At 37.4% G+C, this 19,673-nt stretch overlaps 2 protein-coding genes across 3 annotated transcripts in view; one reads left to right on the plus strand and one right to left on the minus strand.

The window, feature by feature from the left end:
- Positions 1–1,962: 1,962 nt before the first annotated feature.
- On the plus strand, positions 1,963–9,747 carry LOC128026396 (S-adenosylmethionine synthase-like). Of its 2 annotated transcripts, XM_052613484.1 has the most exons (9): positions 1,965–2,299; positions 3,525–3,602; positions 3,912–4,034; positions 4,145–4,257; positions 4,344–4,487; positions 4,998–5,216; positions 5,416–5,598; positions 5,732–5,865; positions 8,527–9,747. In XM_052613484.1, the coding sequence occupies exons 1-9, from the start codon at positions 2,224–2,226 to the stop codon at positions 8,627–8,629; spliced, it is 1,173 nt and encodes a 390-aa protein (XP_052469444.1). In that variant the 5' UTR covers positions 1,965–2,223; the 3' UTR covers positions 8,630–9,747. The 2 variants fall into 2 exon arrangements, with proteins under 2 accessions (XP_052469445.1, XP_052469444.1); XM_052613485.1 differs by lacking the exon at positions 8,527–9,747 and having other exon boundaries at positions 1,963–2,299; positions 5,732–5,869.
- Positions 9,748–10,034: 287 nt separating this feature from the next.
- The window catches only part of LOC128026397 (transmembrane protein 150A-like), a 29,242-nt gene continuing 19,603 nt past the window's right edge, over positions 10,035–19,673 (minus strand). The window contains exons 7-8 of the mRNA XM_052613486.1: positions 13,392–13,569; positions 10,035–12,521 (exon numbers count right to left, since the gene is read on the minus strand). Coding sequence (XP_052469446.1) covers positions 12,277–12,521; positions 13,392–13,569 — 423 coding nt within the window. The 3' untranslated portion in view covers positions 10,035–12,276. The remainder of the gene's footprint in view (positions 12,522–13,391; positions 13,570–19,673) is intronic.

The following is a 19,673-nucleotide window of genomic DNA, read 5'->3' on the forward strand; positions in this document are numbered from 1 at the left end:
CACACTTTAAAATGTCTAAAATTGCAATATGATGATAGCATATGGCATAGAATGGCTATATGTCCTGTTGAAATCAAACAAGAATGGATGGAATACCATTGGAAAATTGTTACCGTCTGCTGAAACTAAAGCGTAGGAGAAAGTTAATCTTTTATCTGGACAATGATCTCAAACACAAGGACAAATAAATGTGACACATGAAAAGAGGTGAATGTCCTACAATTGTCCCCATTTCTGTCTAGTTGAGAAATTGGCTTTTTTTTTTTTTTTTTTTTACTGAGTTGTCATCCCACTAAACTTTGAAGGAATGGGTCAAAATCATATCTGAATTCAGTACCTAAAATATTATTATACAGTAGTTTTAGGTACAATGAGAGAACTTGGTTAGAATGCTGAACATCCTCTATAACTAAACATTTGTTAACACTTTTATTTAGGGACCAATTCTCACTATTAACTTTCTTATAAGCATGTGTATTACTAGCTGTTTCTTACTACTTACAAAGCACATATTAATGCCTTATTTACTAATTAATAATAAGCAACACATTAGGATTTTATTTGTACTGGTCTTGAATTCAGCATAATGGATAGATCTGTATTTATTTCCATGTGATTTCACAAAACAGCAATAGCAGTGGATTATTGGACATGAATAGTTATGTCATGTGTGTAGACCAGGAGTGGAGCAGAACACACAGAGTATACAGGGCTAGTGACTATCAGCCGTGAACTTTTAAACCAGCTAATTTTAGATCTGCTTGCATCTATTTAATATTCTGATCCTGTTCGGTCAGGTTTGTTTTCTGACAAGATTGTTGAGTTCATCTTTTGTGCCACATTTCTCAGTTCAACAAGAAACTGACCTTTGTCTCGCTTCACTGACTCATTTGTTCACCAATAATTCTCCCCCCAAAATTCAACTGCAATGTGAAAAATAACATTTCCACACTTTTCACCAACTGCAAAATTATAATATTATAGTACTTATGCTAAACACATCTGTTCAAAGTACAGCTTCAATACTTTTATTCAGCATCTATGCAATCCACTGTCACAGTTCAGCCAGCAGGGTAAAGTTATAGGTCATTCCTATAGATTTTGTTTGTCTTTCTGCTCAAATGTAAAAGCAGAATGTTTAATCCCATGTGAGAGTACAAGTCACCATTATTTATATAATGCTTTATACAAGACAGTAATAACCAAGGAAATAACAGAATCAGTGATGCAGATTTAAGTGAGACAAATTCAAATTCAATGTACACTATTACAATAATCACATTAATTTTGCTAAGTTGTGATCCAGTGGGTCTTTATAATTGGACATTTCAACCCTTGGTCACATCCTGGCTTGACCCATAGTGCACCTTTGAAGCTTTGAAAGGGAACATTTAATTGAGAGAATCTGCAAACTACAATTGACAGCAGAAATAGAAATAAGAAGTGGTCATATCAAGATACATAATAATCCAAAACCTTATATTATAAGCACAATCTAAGCATAGACAGTTCAAACAAAGATCAGGACTACATGTCTTGGAACTGACCTTGATTGTTTTTGCAATGCATTTAATACACAACCACAGCAAAATAAAATGTTGCCAAGCACATGTCCTTTGCAAATAAGAGGAGTGCTGTGTCATCCAATCACATCTGCAACTTCACTACACCTCTTCAGATTTTATATTACATGACATAACTTCTCCACAATCTTTGTCATAAATCACCCTCAGGTCTGTTGGTAAAAGCTCCAGCCCTGATACTTGGTGTGATGTGAGGATAATTTCTAGCCTACAAGTGTCCACTGACAACAGAAACCCTCCTAATACAGAGCTGAGCGCACAAGGGGTTAACAGTGTGTTTCTGAAAGTTTAAATCTCCTCCCCCCAAACAACACCCCCTGGAATGGTCTGCCCCACTTGTTCACATGACATGTGTATATGTGTGTATATTTGTGAGTGAGAGAGTGAGTAAAGCTTAGTGTGCATCTCTTCTTTCTGCCATATATAGGGGCAAACTTGCTTTGAGACGAGGTTGTGTGTTATATAGTCTGTGATCTATCTGTACACCTCACTTTCTTTCTATCTTTCTTCAATACCCTTGGGACTATAAGGATTTCTGCACACTTGGCCTGCTTTAACCACAGCTGGAGGACAATTATTAAGCATTTGATAGATTATTTTGTCCTGTTGATTTTGAAGATCTGTTCAGTTGCTGGCAAACATGGAAGGAATGAATGACGTTCATGATGACGGATCTTTCATGTTCACCTCAGAGTCTGTGGGAGAAGGCCATCCAGGTGATTTTCAATCTGAACTTTTAAAATAAACTCTCAAAAATGTGCTTTTTAAAACCTTGTAGGATGTACTACATAACTTTTGTATCCTTTACCTGGGTGCGTGCTTGGAGAAAAACCCTAAAGACATATACCTATAGACCTATAGACGAATTCACCTGCCTCAACAAGTCACTGGAGCATATAGAAGTGGTGAGCTGGTTAAGCAACAGTATGTATAGAATAAGCTGGTTAAGCAACAGTTCAGTGGGGTTCATTCACACTTTCAGTAACAATACTTCCACGGTACCATGTGCTTAGCTGGTATTTCATTGAGTGAAAGTGTAGTAGACAAAAATAGTCAATTAGGGGTCATGACTTTTACAGGGGTGTTAAATTCCTGCCTATCACTTGAAGGCTTTTCTCAGTTGCATATTTACTATGCAATTTATTTTATAATGAACTTACTGATACAAAGAATGATTTGATTATGACACCATCCCATGGCTGTATAATGAGTGAATTAGTGGCACACCTGTATGCCAACAGATTTTGCTTCAGTAGTTATTTCTGTTTCAGGTGGGAACTTGCCAGACCTCAGATTTCTTATCTGCCATATTGCGGTTCTCTCATGTCATGCTGCAAGGCCAAAGTGCTATAGACAGTTTCAGATTCTGCACTCCTGAAATATGTCAAGTCAGTTTGATTTCACATTGTGTATTTCAAAACCTTTAAAGAAAACTTGATGAGTTTGAATGACTTTTAATCTAATCTAGTCTTGTTCCTCCTAGAAAAATTTTGCAAACCTGTCTGGTTCACATTAATATCTCACATCAGCACATATTTCAGCAGATCAATCAATAGGCGTATATGTGCAAGATGCAAAAAATCTATTCCATAATGCTCCAGACTGAATAGATTTGCCTTGTTTGTCTTATATTATCAACTGAGATGTTGTTTTTGACAGTGTAGTTTCTGATGTAACTCAACTACACGGTTGCCTCAGCTAGCAGCACAAATATAGACTGAGTGAATGATTCTGAAAGGAGAGGACCATCGGTATTGTCCTCCAGCTGCTCAGCTGGGGTTTTGCTTTGTCGGGATTCCTATGTCCTAAAGTCTTGCTATAGGACACACATTTCAATTCTTGAACTGAAACTTTCTGGTGTAATCATTTTAAACGCACACTTGAACCCTAATCTGAAACATTACATAACTTTGTTTTATAATGGTGTGATTTTTTTAATAGATAAAATCTGTGACCAAATCAGTGATGCAGTTCTTGACGCACACTTGAAGCAGGACCCGGATGCTAAAGTGGCCTGTGGTGAGTGAACATTTTTAATCACAAAAAATAATAATAATAATAACCACTTAAAATCCTTCTGTATGAACACAAGTGTTGAAATACTTTCTGAAAAAAACTGAAAGTTTATAGTCCAACAGTTGGTCACTTATCTTGACATTTGTTCAGTTATAGAGTGACCATTTCTTGTACTCTTTCTGTCCCTTACGTTTAAGGGCAATTAAATAGATAACATCTTCATGTCTAAATTTAACCTAGCAATGGATTATACAGTGGCAGCTTCAATTTTTTAAGGGCTGTTTGACTAATTAAGGTTGTTTTAATCATCAGAAACTGTTTGTAAGACTGGTATGGTACTTCTCTGCGGTGAGATCACATCTCGGAGCAACGTTGACTACCAGAAAATTGTGCGTGACACCATTAAACACATTGGTTACGACAACTCTGAAAAAGGTCAGGAGCAATACATACGTATTTTGATTTTCAGCAAACTGCCTGGTACTGTCGATCTATACTAACTCATCCACCATTTTTTCCCACTCTTTGCTCTTTCCTCTGTTCAGGCTTTGACTATAAAACCTGCAATGTGCTGGTTGCTCTCGAGCAGCAGTCTCCTGATATAGCGCAGGGTGTCCACGTTGACAGACATGAGGAAGACATTGGAGCTGGAGACCAGGTCTGAACACAACCAATGTGTAAAAATGTGTTTGAGCACATCATTCGTGATAAACATCCTCATTTTGCATTTCCATTGTCTTTTAGGGGCTCATGTTTGGCTATGCCACTGATGAGACGGAGGAGTGCATGCCACTCACTATTGTCCTCGCACACAAACTCAATGCCAAAATGGCCGAGCTGCGGCGGGATGGCACCATCCCATGGCTCCGCCCAGACTCAAAAACTCAGGTCAGCAAAATAAAGATTAAAAATCAAATATGTTTAAAAGAAAAACAAAAAAAAGTAATTTTTACATATTTATATTCAAAAGTTTCTATTATCGAGTCTTTAAAACCACAATGTGCAGGTTCAAAGCCCCTGACTGACATTGACCATGCTATCTTATCTGACAAGTGTTCATTGAACCAACACATTGGCCAATAGATGTGACGCCTGTTGAGCAAGATAGTGACCATGAGGCGGTCTCTTTTAATGCTTGAGAGAAAATGACCCACAGTATGACATCCAGGGCCCCCGGTCCTTAATTTTCACAGTGGGACAGAGGACACGGCTGTACACCCGTCAATCTCAAGAGCATGCCAGCAACTCAAGCTGGACAGCTTTCAGGAAGCTGAAACCTCTGATCTATTTTAGAGTTCTGCCATTTTCAGACGTACAGAAGGAAATGTCCTTCAAATTCCCTATGTCGAATAAAATGATGACTTCAAACGTTTTCCTATATGATTTCCACAACTCCAGGTCACTGTGCACTACAAACAGGAGAATGGTGCTGTGATACCTTTGCGTGTCCATACAGTGGTCATCTCCGTCCAACATGACGACTACATTTCACTTGAGGAGCAACAGCGTATTCTGAAGGAGAAGGTCATTAAAGCTGTGGTGCCAGCAAAATATATTGACGATAAGACTGTCTACCATCTGCAGCCAAGTGGACGCTTTGTCATCGGAGGGCCTCAGGTGAGCACCTTTAACATCGACACCAAAGAGCACTGGCTCTGACATTGTAGCGGAACATAATGAGCCATGGTGAGCTTCATTAAGATGAAGAGCTGTTTCATGTTTCTTCACAAAATTCTCCCTTTGTTTTTCCTATTGGTTTGGAATGACACGAGGATGACATAATTTTCATTAAACAATAAAACGATCTTCTCTTTAGGGAGATGCTGGTGTTACGGGTAGGAAGATTATAGTGGACACATATGGTGGATGGGGGGCTCATGGTGGTGGGGCCTTCTCTGGAAAGGATTACACCAAGGTGGACCGCTCTGCTGCCTATGCTGCACGCTGGGTGGCCAAGTCTCTGGTGAAGGCCAAACTGTGCAGAAGAGTGTTGGTTCAGGTGAGATGACAGTGTAGACACCTTCAATAACATCTTACAAGTTTAAAAAATGTGAACAATGAATGACGTTGTGTCTTGACAAACAAGTTGATCCACATTTTGACCAATTTTATCTGGTATGGATTAAAACTAGGTGTCTTACGCCATTGGAGTCGCGCACCCTCTTTCAATCTCCCTCTTCACCTATGGCTCATCGGAAAAAACAGAGAAGGAGTTGCTACATATTGTCAACAAGAACTTTGACCTCCGACCAGGTGTCATTGTTAGGTAAACAATTAATAAGATAATATGTTGTTATTATGTTCTTCTACTTTAGGAAGAGAAAACAACCTCTTCTGTTTTTCAGCCTTAAAAACCAAATGCTTAATTTCAGTACTTTGTGTGGGTGAGTTAAACTAGAGGGAGACATTATTTACATGGAATTTAGTTAAAATAAGGAGGAATTATTTTCTGCTATTACATCTGTTCAATAAGTTCCAAGTAATGTTATGGCCATCGAGTAAAATAGCATCTAGCCTACCTTTAGTAGATGAAAACAACATTTTATTCAATGAGTAAGCAAAAAATAAAACCAAATTAACATGTTCTATATTAGTTTAAACATATATTAATATTTTAAAAAATCAGGGAGTGAAAGTTGTCCTCGTGAAAGCTCTTGAAATAATGAGGACACTATTGTAATACAATACTGTGAATTCTTTACAGGTTAGTCTTTAATTTTGGTTTGTTAAGTGTATTTACAACATGTCTTATAACTTCAAGTTCACATGTTTGCACCATTTTGGGAAGATTCAAAGGTGTTCTATTATGAATATGTGTTTGTGTGTGTGTGTGTGTGTGCCTGGTATTCCTTAAATTATTGGGAACAAATGTCCACACAAGGATAGTAATACCAGTCATTTTTGACCTTGTGGATAAATTTTTTGGTCCCCATGAGGAAAATAGCTTATAAATCACACTAAATTAAGTTTTTGTTTTGTTTTGTTTTTTTGTTTTTTTCTAAAAATGCTAAAAGTTTTCTGTGATGGGGTAGATTTAGGCCTACAGCTTGTACAGCATAAAAACCATTACATCTATGGGAAGTCCCCATAAAACAGTGAGTGTGTTTACCGGATCTTAAGAATAAGTGGCAGGAAGAAAAAAGAAGAAGAAAGAATTACACTGATTATAAATGCTATATCATCATATTGATATACAGTCAAAGCCAAAGGTTTTGGCAGTGACATAAATTTAGAGTTTTACAAAGTTTGCTGCTTAAGCTGATGTGGTGTTCATTCACATTTTCCTAGATTATTGTGTAGAGTGATCAGATGAATTTTAAAGAATTGCTAAAAGCTACATTGGCTAGAAAAATGAACACAAAATGACCAGCTAAAATTCATTGACAACTAATATCATCAGCACATGTGAAAGTGTGCGTGAGCACCAGTCAGGTGAAATCATTATCATACTAAATAGATTGTAAGTCCAAATTTACGGAGGGAAGAAAGTGTTTCCAATCATTGTGTTCTTGTTAGCAATAGTAATCTCCAAACAAAACATGTGTAGCCATCATATCTTTGCATCAAAATGGCCTCACATAAGAAGTAAATTGATACAAAGAATATTGCATCTGAAAGAACCATTTACCGTATCATCAATAACTTCAAGGAGAGAGGTTCGACTGCAGTGATGGAGTCTTCAGGATGTCCCAGAGTGTCCAGCGAGCGCCAGGAACATCTCCTCCTGAGGAGTCAGCTACAGAATCGTGTCTCCAGCAGTGCAAAGCTTGCTCAGGGATGGCAGCGGTTGGTGTGAGAGCATCTGCACACACAGTGAGGCCAAGACTTTTGGACAACTGCCTGGTGTCAAGAAGAGCAGCAAAGAAGCCACTTTTCTCCAAGAAAAATGTCAAGGACAGACTGAAATTCTTCCAAAAGTACAAGGATTGGACAGCAGAAGACTGGTTCAAAGTTATTTTCTCTGATGAAGCTCCCTTCCGACTGTTTGGGACATCTGGAAAATCGATTGTTCAGAGAAGAAAAGGTGAATGCTACAATGAGTCCTATGTTGTGCTAACCATGAAGCACAACACATCCTGAGACCATCCATGTCTGGGGTTACTTTTAAACCAAGGGAGTGGGCTCTCTCATATTCTCCCCAAAAACACTGCCATGAATAAAGAAAGGTATCAAAACACCTTGCAAGAGCGACTTCTTCCAGCATGATGGAGCACCATGTCACAAGCCAAGAGTGATAAAGAAGTGGCTTGAAGATCATTACATTGACATTTTGGATCCATGGCCAGTCAACTCCCCAGATCTCAATCCCATAGAGAACCTGTGGTCAGTCCTCAAAACGCAGGTGGACAAGCAGAAGCCCACAAATTTTGTTCAACTCTGAGTTAATAAGCAAGAATGGATAGCCATCAGTCAGGATTTGACCCAGACGCTAATATCCAGCCAGAGCGAATTGCAGAGGTTTTGAAGAACAAGGTTCAACACTAAATATCGACTCATTGTATATTTGAGTCAATACATATGATATGATATGCTTATCATTGTTTTTTTTCAGTTTACCATAGAAACATGTGTAAAAAATAATCTACAAATATTGAAGCAGCAATCTTTGCAAAACACAAAATCTATGACACTGCCAAAACTTTTTGCCATGACTGTATGTAAACATGGGATTTCCCAGTTTCTCCTCCAGGGGGAGCATCACTACCATCAATGTTCTCGAAATGGCGGTTCTAATTTGCAATAGCTTTCTCTTTATTCAAATTAAAACATGCTTTATACATAGTACAACATATAGATTATTTAGTATAAATATTAAATAAGTACCGATGTACATAAATTAGGTTGCCTACATTTTATTAAAGGTTCAAGTAGGATTCAGGTGTGGGCTGTTTGGTGAAATGCTAACTAACTCAATTTCCACTGACAGGGACTTGAACCTGAAGAGACCGATCTACCAGAGCACCGCCTGCTACGGTCATTTTGGCCGATCAGAGTTCCCCTGGGAGATGGCCAAGAGTCTCAAGGTTTAAACCGAGAGGCGTGTGACTCCTACCTTCAGTCATTCAGTCGCTCTTTCCTCCAGCTCTCCTCTCTCAGATGATTTGGGATCTCTTCCCGCATATGCTACATTTCAGATTAGATGAATATGTTGTAAATGTCAAGATTGATAAATTAATAACCGTCTGTCATGAAAGTATCCCTCAACACGTCGATACTTGTGACAACTGATCATTCCTTAAAGCTGAAGTGCGTCCTTTCCCAACTGCCGTTTAACTAATCAACTTTTAAGTAATCAGATTAATTACTTCAAAAAGTGTAAGTACTGTGACTCTGTGGTGCTATCAATGTATTACTCTGTCAGCAGAAACACTGGCGGGAGTTTTGGGCGGGAATATCTGTTTTTCCGATCAATGGAGGAGGTTTCGGATAAACTGGTGGGATGGGGGAGGGGGATTGCAGTTCTGTTTGGTGCCACTAGTACCTCAGAAATAACACATTTCAGCTTTATACTTTAAATGATTTAAATCACAATTATTATGTGTTTACTACTTTGCAATTTATTTTCCTCAATCATGAGTCGAATAGCTTGGATATTTAATCGGTTTTCATTGTGTGAAGAGTAATAAGCATAATGTGGACCATTGGGAGCTTTAGGTTTTATATGTTTACAACCTGAGAATCGTATTTCTGGCATCATATTTACAGTCTTAAAAGGGTCTAATTTGTGTGCCTTTTTCTTGCATCATTAGAACATTTGCTTTTTATGCTTCATCTGTGGCTGCATTAATCTCATTAATGTTTGATAATGGCGGAGGGATATTATTAGAATTTTGTTGTTTATGTGTACAGATCTTGTGCTGGTCTTACATTAATTGTCATCACTGGAGAGTGAGCATGTGTATGTGTGTTTATGTACTATTTCGGTTTGAACAAAGCCAGATAATGTTGCACACTTGAGATGTGTGTGAAAGCCACTCATTTGTTTTTAGACTTCTGTGAGTTCAACAGAGGCATTAACCCTTAAAAACACTATAAACCATATTACTCATACCGTTTTCTTTCAGATTTTCAACTTTTGTCTTTAAGATTAAATTTGAGATCTGACATGTAAATAATTGTGAATAATTAAAGTGTGGAAACTTCTTCATATATGTCTGGAGTCAGATTGGATGTATTTAAACACGATGAATGACTAATTTATTGGTTAATATGCCATCCAGTCATTTCATTATGTGCAAGGATTATGTTTATTCCACATTTTTGTAATAGGTCACCAAAATATGAAGCAAAGCACTTGATAAATCAAACCAGAATAACAAATTCAATGTGTTTAAATAAACTCCAAGGCCATGGTGACCACTAACTGGAAATGTTTGACACAGTCTCCATGACTTAAAGCAAAGTTCATTCACAGAGATAAGAGAAAAGTTAGACTAATGTTTGATTCTGCTTTATTTCCATACATTTTAAGGCAACTTTACAGCACAATTAAACACCCCAAAACTCTTCTCCAATAAGTGATTCAATCTTTGGCTGACACAAAGGCACATGAAGATATTTTTTGTTGAATGATGACAGCATGTTTGCAACAGTACAGCTATTGACCACCAGAGTCCTAGTTTAAGCAAACTTAATAGATAATACATGAAGGAACAAAATGAATTTTAACAGGTTTCTTAAAGGATTAGTCAAAAATGACTTTTCACCCTCATGTTTCCCCCCTGTGAAACACAAAATGAGAATATTTGCAAACTTTTGAAGATTCTTTCTGAAGATTCTTTTTTTTTTTCTTGTTACTTTAAAATTCACCTCATGGTGATCATGTCTATTAAGCACCAAAAAATCTAAAAAACAAAACAAACATAAAAAAACACTGTGCTAAAATACACCAAATGAGTCTTATGAGCCTCTTTTATGTTGGTCATTGCTGTGAACTGTCTGGTATGGAATAAAGCTGCACAACAATTCTTCTAATTTCTTCTTTTGACTTCCACATAGAGTATAACAGATTTTGACTTTGAAACTAAATTAAGTTGAATATTTGGTGAAGTTTTATGTTTGGATGAATTATTTATTTAAACAATACACAAGAAGTACTTCTGAGACAATGGTTTAAACAACAAATTAAACCAATTTATGGGGTTGACAGAGTCCCAGTGATGCAATCGAAGCAAAATACAGCTCTCTGGCTACATGAAGGTAATGTTCTAAACAAGTTACTGAAACAGCTGAATGTTTACTCATATCTGGAGGATCAACACAGTCTGGAACACAGAGAGAAGATATGTGACAGCAAAAGACAGATCTGAATTCCTGAGCGTAGAGAATTAGTAAACTGAAATTACATGAATGATGTTCTCAGGACAGCTCTGGTGGAATCAAACAGTGAGAAGCATAAATATGGCTCTTATCCTTACAAATTAAATGACAAAACTCCCTTGATAATGAATGAGGAACGATATTCATTTTTTGTCATGCTGGTAGTGTGAAAACATTTGACAAATGTAAACCAAACTGTATCTTTTTTCAAAAGAAACTAAATCAATCATAAATTTGCAGTCCTGCTGCAAGTAATATTGTCTGCAAAAAACAGCTCACAGAGACCTTCTGTACATCTTAAGAACACCTACACTTATCACCCTTTACTTTAAAGGCCAGCTTCATTCATCTTTCATTACTAGACGCTTCCTTGTGACTCCCATAAACCCCCCACTCAACACATGATTCCTTCAGTGACAGAAAGAGGGAAACATATGATCACCCTGACCACAGAACCCTCTTCTCAGTTAAATTTGGTCAAAATTTAAAGCAAAACTCATAGACTCTAACATGGTGCCTGGAATGGCACCAATTACTGGTTACTTAATGTGATAAGTTTATGCACCTGTTTCACGAGAAGTTTTCTCGTTCAGCTTAGTTTTTTACAACCAGCATATTTTTTGCATTATATGAAAAAAATACATGCCTTATATATTCAAGGCAACTGAATACATTTCTAATAAATATCTGTATTTGGTTTTTGGTATATAAGGCACATTGGTAATGAAAATCTCCTGAAAATACATTTCTGACAGCATATGGTATTTAAGGCAAAATGAACCACCTTGATCAGTTATCAAACAGTAGTGATATGTGAAAATACAATATTATGTGATTAAACCATCACTGCCTTTGAAAATAAAGATCTCTAAAAAAAAAAAAAAAACATCCTAAAGGCACAGAAAAGAATCACCGTTTTTGGATCCATTTTCTTGCAATGTTTGGAACTGGCACAACAACCATTGTTGGGGCTATGTTCAAATTTTTGAGTGTTGCAGAAGGCTTCTGATGCAGCGGTCCTCTGGGTTCACCAATGGACATGTGTAGTTTAGCCAACTAGCAGTCTAGTTCCTTTATCCAAGTTACACAGATACTTAAAAATCCCAGTGAGATCTAATGGAAACTCCAACACATCCAGGCAATTAACTTTGTTTTTCCCAGTGTGGAAGCTGTGCGATTCAAAAGGTCCCCAGAGAGTGAAGAAATCTCTCAAAAATGTGCAAAATATGAGCTGGATTCTTTGCCAAAAGGTAAGCCGGTTGTATGAGAGCCAGGTCCAGTTTCTGTCACTTTCCCTCTGCGGTTGTAGTGTTCTTTTCTAGTGTTGAGAGAGATTGGCAGATACGGGACACTGAGGTTACAGTTTGGACAGGCTCTCAGTCTGGTGCATACTGACCCCAGCAAGAGACTCCATTTTGTGGTTTTGGCTTACAGACTGTAGAGATTGCCCTCGGGCCAGCACCATCATTGTGTCACTAGATATCCCGGCGAATTCAAAAGCGAATGTGCCGTAGAACAGCATAATAATGACACAGAAGACCCACTCGAAAATGGCTGATGCATGTTGCAGGACAAAACTCTCCTGGACAAAAAATGCCCCGCCTGAGGAAAGTTTCATCAAGGAATCATAGTGAACATTGTAAACTCATGATCAGGCCTGTTTGCATTACAGAAAGAACATGCATGAACTCACTGACTGGGAAAGAAAAGAAAAGCAAAAGAGGCTGAAGCCTGAAGGCTTGAACAGGATATTCTGGGAATATGTGAAATCTGAGAATATTGCAACAATAAACCTGACCAATGAAAAAAATAACAACTACATATTACAGCTGTTGAAATTAATCCATTAATGTTTTTTAATGTTTAGCTGTTTAATTCTGTTAACTTCAGCCACAAATCCTTCAACAAATCCAATTGAGAAATAAAAAAGTTATTGACCAAATTTTCTTTGATTGTGTAGTCCAATTAGAAACTAAATGTTACAAATACAATATTAAATGAATAAAGTGTGGCAAAATTGTTATAATATTTATTTTGCTTTGAAGATTTGCAACGAGGTCCCATTACTTGTGCATTTTAATGCATACTGAAAAATCTAAAAATCAGTGTTTAATATTCTTAATAGATTTTTAAAGATATTAAGAGAAGCAATCAGCTGTTTTGATATTGGTTTTGGTGGTTTGGGAAATGGTGGGAGAATTAAAAGAAAAAAAAATAATAAAGAGCAAATAGTTAAATATATTAATTCTCTCTCTAAATCTACCACAAAAAAAAAAGAGAAAACAAAATAAAGTTAAAGATGAATTTGACTTTTTCTCTATAGCTATTGCATTAATATTGTTATTGTGAATTATTGTTGCTTACATAATCATGTAATTAAAATCTGATATTATAACAGCAATAATCTAAACTGATTTACAACCCTAATACAAATATACAATATATGAGGATGAGTGATAGTGTAAAGGATACTGAGCACCAAGGCTACACAGGCCAGCAGGGTCATAAAGAGGCGCAAATGACCCACATTGTATTCTCCCTGAGTCTTCGCCAGACGGTAGGTCAGCGCAGACTGGAGACAAACAAACAGCAAACCAGTGGGGAAGGCCACCCCTGCTCCAACATAGTGAAGAACCTTGGAGTTATCCACCTGTGAAGAACACAGTGACAGAAAACAGTGAGCACAGATTCACCAATCAAAACTACAGATACAGTTAACATGTCACATGATGTGGGTGATACATACAGTATGCAAATTCAACAGGTTTTTTTGTACTTTAAACAATGAAAGATGGGTTATAACTGTCAGTACAGTAAGTCTAAGTGAATCTGATCAATTACAAAACCACAGTCCCAAAATTCTTCTTAAGCACATGGGAAACACAACTTTTATAGATGCAAGCTTTGCTGTGCTCGCCAAAATAGGACTGTGTGGTGTTTTTAAGGTCTGAGCGCTGAAGGCAGAGAAAGGGGAGTTCACAATGCCACATCACACATCACATTCAACACCACCAGCAGCAGCAGAGGGCAGCAGAACAACCACAACGCCACTATAAACCACACCAGACAAGGTCTGAAATACCTGGAAAATGTCAGTAAAAATCCAATCATGCTTTAAAACATGTGATATTATATAAGGAACATACAATATTTTTAAAAGAAGTCTCCTATGCTCACCAAGGCTTCATTTATTTGATCAAAATGATAGTAAAAACAGTGATATTGTGAAATATTATTCCAATTTAAAACAACTGTTTTCTATCGTGAGATATTTTAAAACATAATTTATTCCAGTGATGCCAAAGCTATTTTGAATCAATCATTACTCCAGTCAGTGCCAAATTATCCTTTAGAAATAATTTTAATACGTTGATTTGGTGCTCAAGAAACATTTCTTATTCTTATGATCAATGTTGAAAAACGTTTTGATGCATAGTACGTTTGTGTAAAATGTTTTTATTGTAATTTTTTTTTTTTAGAAAAATGTATTTTTTGATCAATATAAAGCCTCTGTTAATCCTCTGGTTAAAAGTATTAATCTCTTTCAAAACAAATTATTGCATAGCAATCTATTATACTTCATAAGACAGCATATATATCACTGTCCCTCAATCGATCCCTTTCAATACCTTGATCTGCATTTATTATTTTACCTCTTTTTTTTTACACACAAACAAAAGCAAAGTGTAAAGTGTTGCAGGAGGAACTTTGGACACCATAAATCAACTCCAGGCTGTCAGTGAACCACTGATTATCTCAGCAAATGATATCCTGTATGTTCCCCTAAGGCTAAGACTTCCCCTTCACTTCAGTGTCTAAATATTGAGCTGATGTTCCCATTGCTTACTTGTGCTGTCATCATGACAACAACATGTTCTCCTCTCTGTAATGTGCAAGGTATGTAATGTGCATCTCAGGTTTAAGGACAAGGATTGAACCTCTTGAAAAGCTTCATAGTCTTGTAGGAAAAAAGTACAATAGATGAGACTGATGCATTAATCTGCCAAAACAAAATCCTGGCCTGAACACCTGAGTTAAGGAGTAAAATTAGCTGAAAATGTACTTATTCTCATGCCATGCTATATAAATTTGATTCTTTATTGTAACATATCTGAAGAAATATAGCATTACATTACTTGCTCACCAATGGATCCTCTGCAGTTAATGGGTGCCGTCAGAATCACAATAATCCAAAAGTAATCCATGTCTATCAATTAACATCTAGTGAAGCAAAACTCTGCTTTTTAACTTAAACCATCGCTCCATCAATTATGCTTCCATCCAACCAGTCCATCCCTTGTTGTCCTCTCATATCAAAATCCACCAACATATTTACAACTGGAATATTTGCTTGTATACAACATTGCTTGATCTGTCGCTTTAGGATAAAATCATCTGCTAAATGACTAAATGTAAATGTATATTTCTCTTCGGTTTCAAATATGACTTATTTTTATATAGAAAAAGCAATATTGTATATGGAGGACTTGTATATTATCCAGGAAGATCGGTGTGAAGTTAAAAACATCTTGATTCATTTATTACAAACACACAACTTTCCACTTTACAAGATGTGAAGTAATGGACTGGAGACGTGTGGTTTACATGGAGTTAATTGGTTAACAGATGTTTGGCAGCAGGGGCACGACCCAAACAATCACCTGACTTCTAAAAAAAACCTCCATCTTAGTCTCGTTCTCTCGAACCCACCCTCCTCTCCCTTTCTCATCCATTCAGCCAACCTTACCCCACATTATATTTCTATCAGGTTGTATCAGGGGGTCCTCATTGTCTGGCCTAAATATATGCCAGAGACGGTACCCCCGCCCTGAGTCTCTCTGAGCCATCAATTCTAGATGCCCCGGTCAACCTGACCATCATCCCATTCCCTTGACCCCTTCATCCTCTTTCTACTCTTCCCCAACTCTCTGTTCAATTAACAGTTTCATAGCTTGTTTGTGGCGTGGTCCTAGCTAGTGATTGTGGATTATTTTGAGGTTTTTATCAGCCGTTTAGACTTTCATTCTGATGGCACCCATTCACTGCAGAGGATCCAGTTGTGAGCAAGTGATGTAACGTTATATTTTCTCTAAATCTGTTCAGATGAAGAAAAAATGAATCTAGATCTAAGACACAGTAACAGACATACAAGTGCAAGGTATTTTCTCTTAGCAAGAGAAAGGAGCTTCTGTCATATGGACTTGCTTTATGACGTGGTTGAATGCCAGCCTTGTAGGGAAAAAAAAGAGATTTGTTTCTCTCTCTCTCTTTGTGCACAGTGTTTAAAGTTGCATACAATAGCAAACAGCATACAATACAATAAGTATGGCTGTCAAATACAAGTCTTAAATTGCACATCACCTGAGTATTTGATCAAATTAAAATCAGGTCTTGCAGTTTTTCATAGACTTCAGTTTTGTTTTTTTTTCTTCAGGGATCCCTCCCTCCATTCTTGGAATGCAGAAGTCAAGATCTACACAGTTTGCTTTGGCAGCCAGTACCTGCTAGACCATCAGGACTAAGACCAAGTGAGACGGTCTATGCACAGAAAACTCAACTACACACACTTCAACATTGAAACGCAAGAAGAGTCCCAATCTTCATTAATTCAGGATGATCTCTCCAGTCCAATTCTGAGCAAGAAACACGCGTTTGGCTGTAGTTAAATGTTTATAGGGGACCACACAAGCATCCACATAAATAAACATTCACACTCATGTCTAAAACATGCACACGTGCTCACAGGATGTCTAGTAGTTCTCAGGAACTCTCAAGGCCCTCTCACACTGAACGTGAACGTTTAGCACGAATGACGCTCTTAAATCTAAAAGGCTGTTCTCTATGGAGCCATTCACACTTCACAAAAAAACAAGAAATTTTGTACAAACTGGTCGGTTTTTCCCCCGACACGCAATGAAACGGGCCGTCCAATTAGATTTGAGCTTTGAGCAGCTGCTGTTGCACAAATGGGCGAGATTGGTGGCACTGTTTCAAATCAAAACAGACACAGAAGAATAGTATGCCGGAAGAGAGAAGAGAGTAATGCAGAGTTCTTGTTATCATTGGTATCTGAGAGCAGATTTATTCTTACAGAATATCATTTCTATTTATTCACTTAATTATGTGATCTGAAGAGCACCGTCAGTTTACTGGCACATGCACGAGTGTTATGAATCAGAGCGCGTTCACTCAAGATCTGTCATTCATGTAATCATATCTCCTGCCCTGACTGACATATTTTTCTACACATCAAATATGAAAGCGTGCATATCTTCCTATTACAGAATCAAAATACCCTTTAGATCATAATTGTGATTATTTTCCAAGCACTCGATAATAGTTTAAAGGGGGTTTTGAGCAAAAATATTAATAATCACAAATGTTGAAGTGTAGCTTCATGCTAATTGTAGTTCTAAATATATTTCAAGATGTGTTCTTGTAACCAGTATAGATAGTTTGCACTTCTGGTGTAGAACCACACTTTATTTATCTTAAATGAGTGCTGTATATTGAGCAGCAGTCAATGAGATAAATAAATGAGGAACATTTTTTGGTGAGCGCCATCTAGTGTGCCGGCATGAATTAGAAAAGATGATCAATCGCTTCGTGCTCGTTGTGAAAGCAACGTTCGTCTGTGATTCGTATTGCACTCAGTGTCAAAGGGCCTTCACTTAAGAATTGACAATAAACTGACTTGGCAAACTTTCTGACAAATTTTTCCTATATCAGACTTTACAGCGTTAAAGTTGCGATATAAGCAGGTAGTGATATATCTTTTCTTCGACAGTGTGCCTACATCAGAGGGAAATGGATTATTGAAAAATTTAAAAATGTAGGACAGGGACTTGGTGCAGTTCATTAGTTGGATGGAGGTAGATCTGAATGTGAACTTGAAGTCAGTTTATATCACATATATCACTAAAGACATTATTAAGAATTGTGAGCTCAAATATATATGTTTTTTTGTACAAATGAAATGTATGCATGGATTGATTGTTCACAAAATCAAAAAGATTCATTTTTAAAACAAATAGGATGTATTTCCCGTTAATGCAGACTTTAAGGTGAAAAATTAGTAGAATTGAATCTCCACATAGATTCAGTTCACTTTTTTCTATTTGATAGGCTACAGTATTATTTTACTCAGAAAGTCAGCAGGTGTACCAGGCAGTGTTACAAACAAAATTTTAGTTTTAGTTTCATAATTCAACAAATGTCAAAATAATTAACCGATCTGGAAAAATAATACACCACTAATCATTTGATTTCTCAGAAGAACCCTGAAAAACAGTCAAAACACTTTAGATAATTTGCACAGTCATTTTCACCAAGTTCACCTCGTCACTATTCGATTTGGATGAGCTTAAAACTACATCTGCAAAATCTTTAAGAAAAACTAGACTCATTTGAATAAGGCTTTAGCTTATTAGGGAACACAAGGCAGTGTAGTGCAGCTCTTTCAGCAAGCTCAAACAGGTCTGCTGGAACAGGACAGGAACAGCACACCTGTACCAATCACAACCGAACACACTCCGAGAAGCTTTGTTCTTCCCAATCTACTTCAGGAAAACCACAACACAGCATTCTGAAACCAAAACTAACTATCCAAGACCATCAGTACTATCAGGTTCTATCAAAATTTGGATAGAGAAACAGTACAGCCTGAGTTACATAACATGACTTCCCATTGTCCTGATAATAATGAGAGTCTGTCTGCACCCCTGTCATCCTACACTGCAGCGGTGGATTGCGCCAGAAGGGCAGGCAGGCCTGCTGATGAGGTGCAGATGTGGCGTTTGGGCCACGTGCTCATTCCCGCCTCTCCCGCCTGTCAGATCAAGGGAGCTCTGTACTCCATACACAAAGCACATGGTACGCCATGACTCATTCATCCATGCTTCCAGTAACCTTCTCTCCATTTCATAGAAGACAGGAAGGATGGAGCAATCCATTTTTATTTCCAAGAAATGCCTAATTTTGGAATTAAATGTTGGTGATAGGACTGGAACAAGTATATCTAGAGCTTCATAATAAGAAGTTGAAAATCTAGATACAATAATTACTTTGTCATTATAAAACAATTCAAAACTACCTACTGAAAGGCTGGAGTGAACTGCAATCAAGACAATTGAATTACCTGCAATTAAAGGTTTTTTAATGTATTGTGAATGATTCACTGGTGCACATTATTCTAAAACAATTATCCTTTTTGGCCAAAGTCACGAGGACATCTTGGCTTTCAACTTCTTTCCTCCAAGCACCTGGATCCATTAGAACATCTCAGTCGATTCCTGGTGGATTCAATGAAGTCCCATACTACACATCTTTTTTGCAAAGAATTCCATTCACTTGGAAATATTTCCCATTAATGAAGTAAACTTTTAAGACACCATGAAGCTGCTTTACAAGAGCAGCGATCTTTCCTATGTTGACATTTTTCCTACTGAAACTAGAAGCAGGACATTTTGAAGGATTTGTTCCTTATTCCTGATGCTGAAAATTATGAAGGCCTGACTGGAGCACAATGTGGCAGACAGTGGGCAGGAATGCTCTGTACATGTTTTCATTACACAAACAGCAGAGGAGGAAGGGACTTCTTTTTTTTTCTTTTTGATGGAGGAAACAGCAGAGGGGAATGGAAAGAGGGCTGGCAAATGTGACCTAATGGACTGCAGACTTCACATGTGCAACTCAAACATGAAACTCTCTGCTCAGTACACATTACTGCTCTCCACACAGCACGGGTGGTCCTGT

Source organism: Carassius gibelio, chromosome A13 (genome assembly GCF_023724105.1).
Source record: "Carassius gibelio isolate Cgi1373 ecotype wild population from Czech Republic chromosome A13, carGib1.2-hapl.c, whole genome shotgun sequence".
In the NCBI taxonomy this organism is placed as follows: Eukaryota; Metazoa; Chordata; class Actinopteri; order Cypriniformes; family Cyprinidae; genus Carassius; species Carassius gibelio.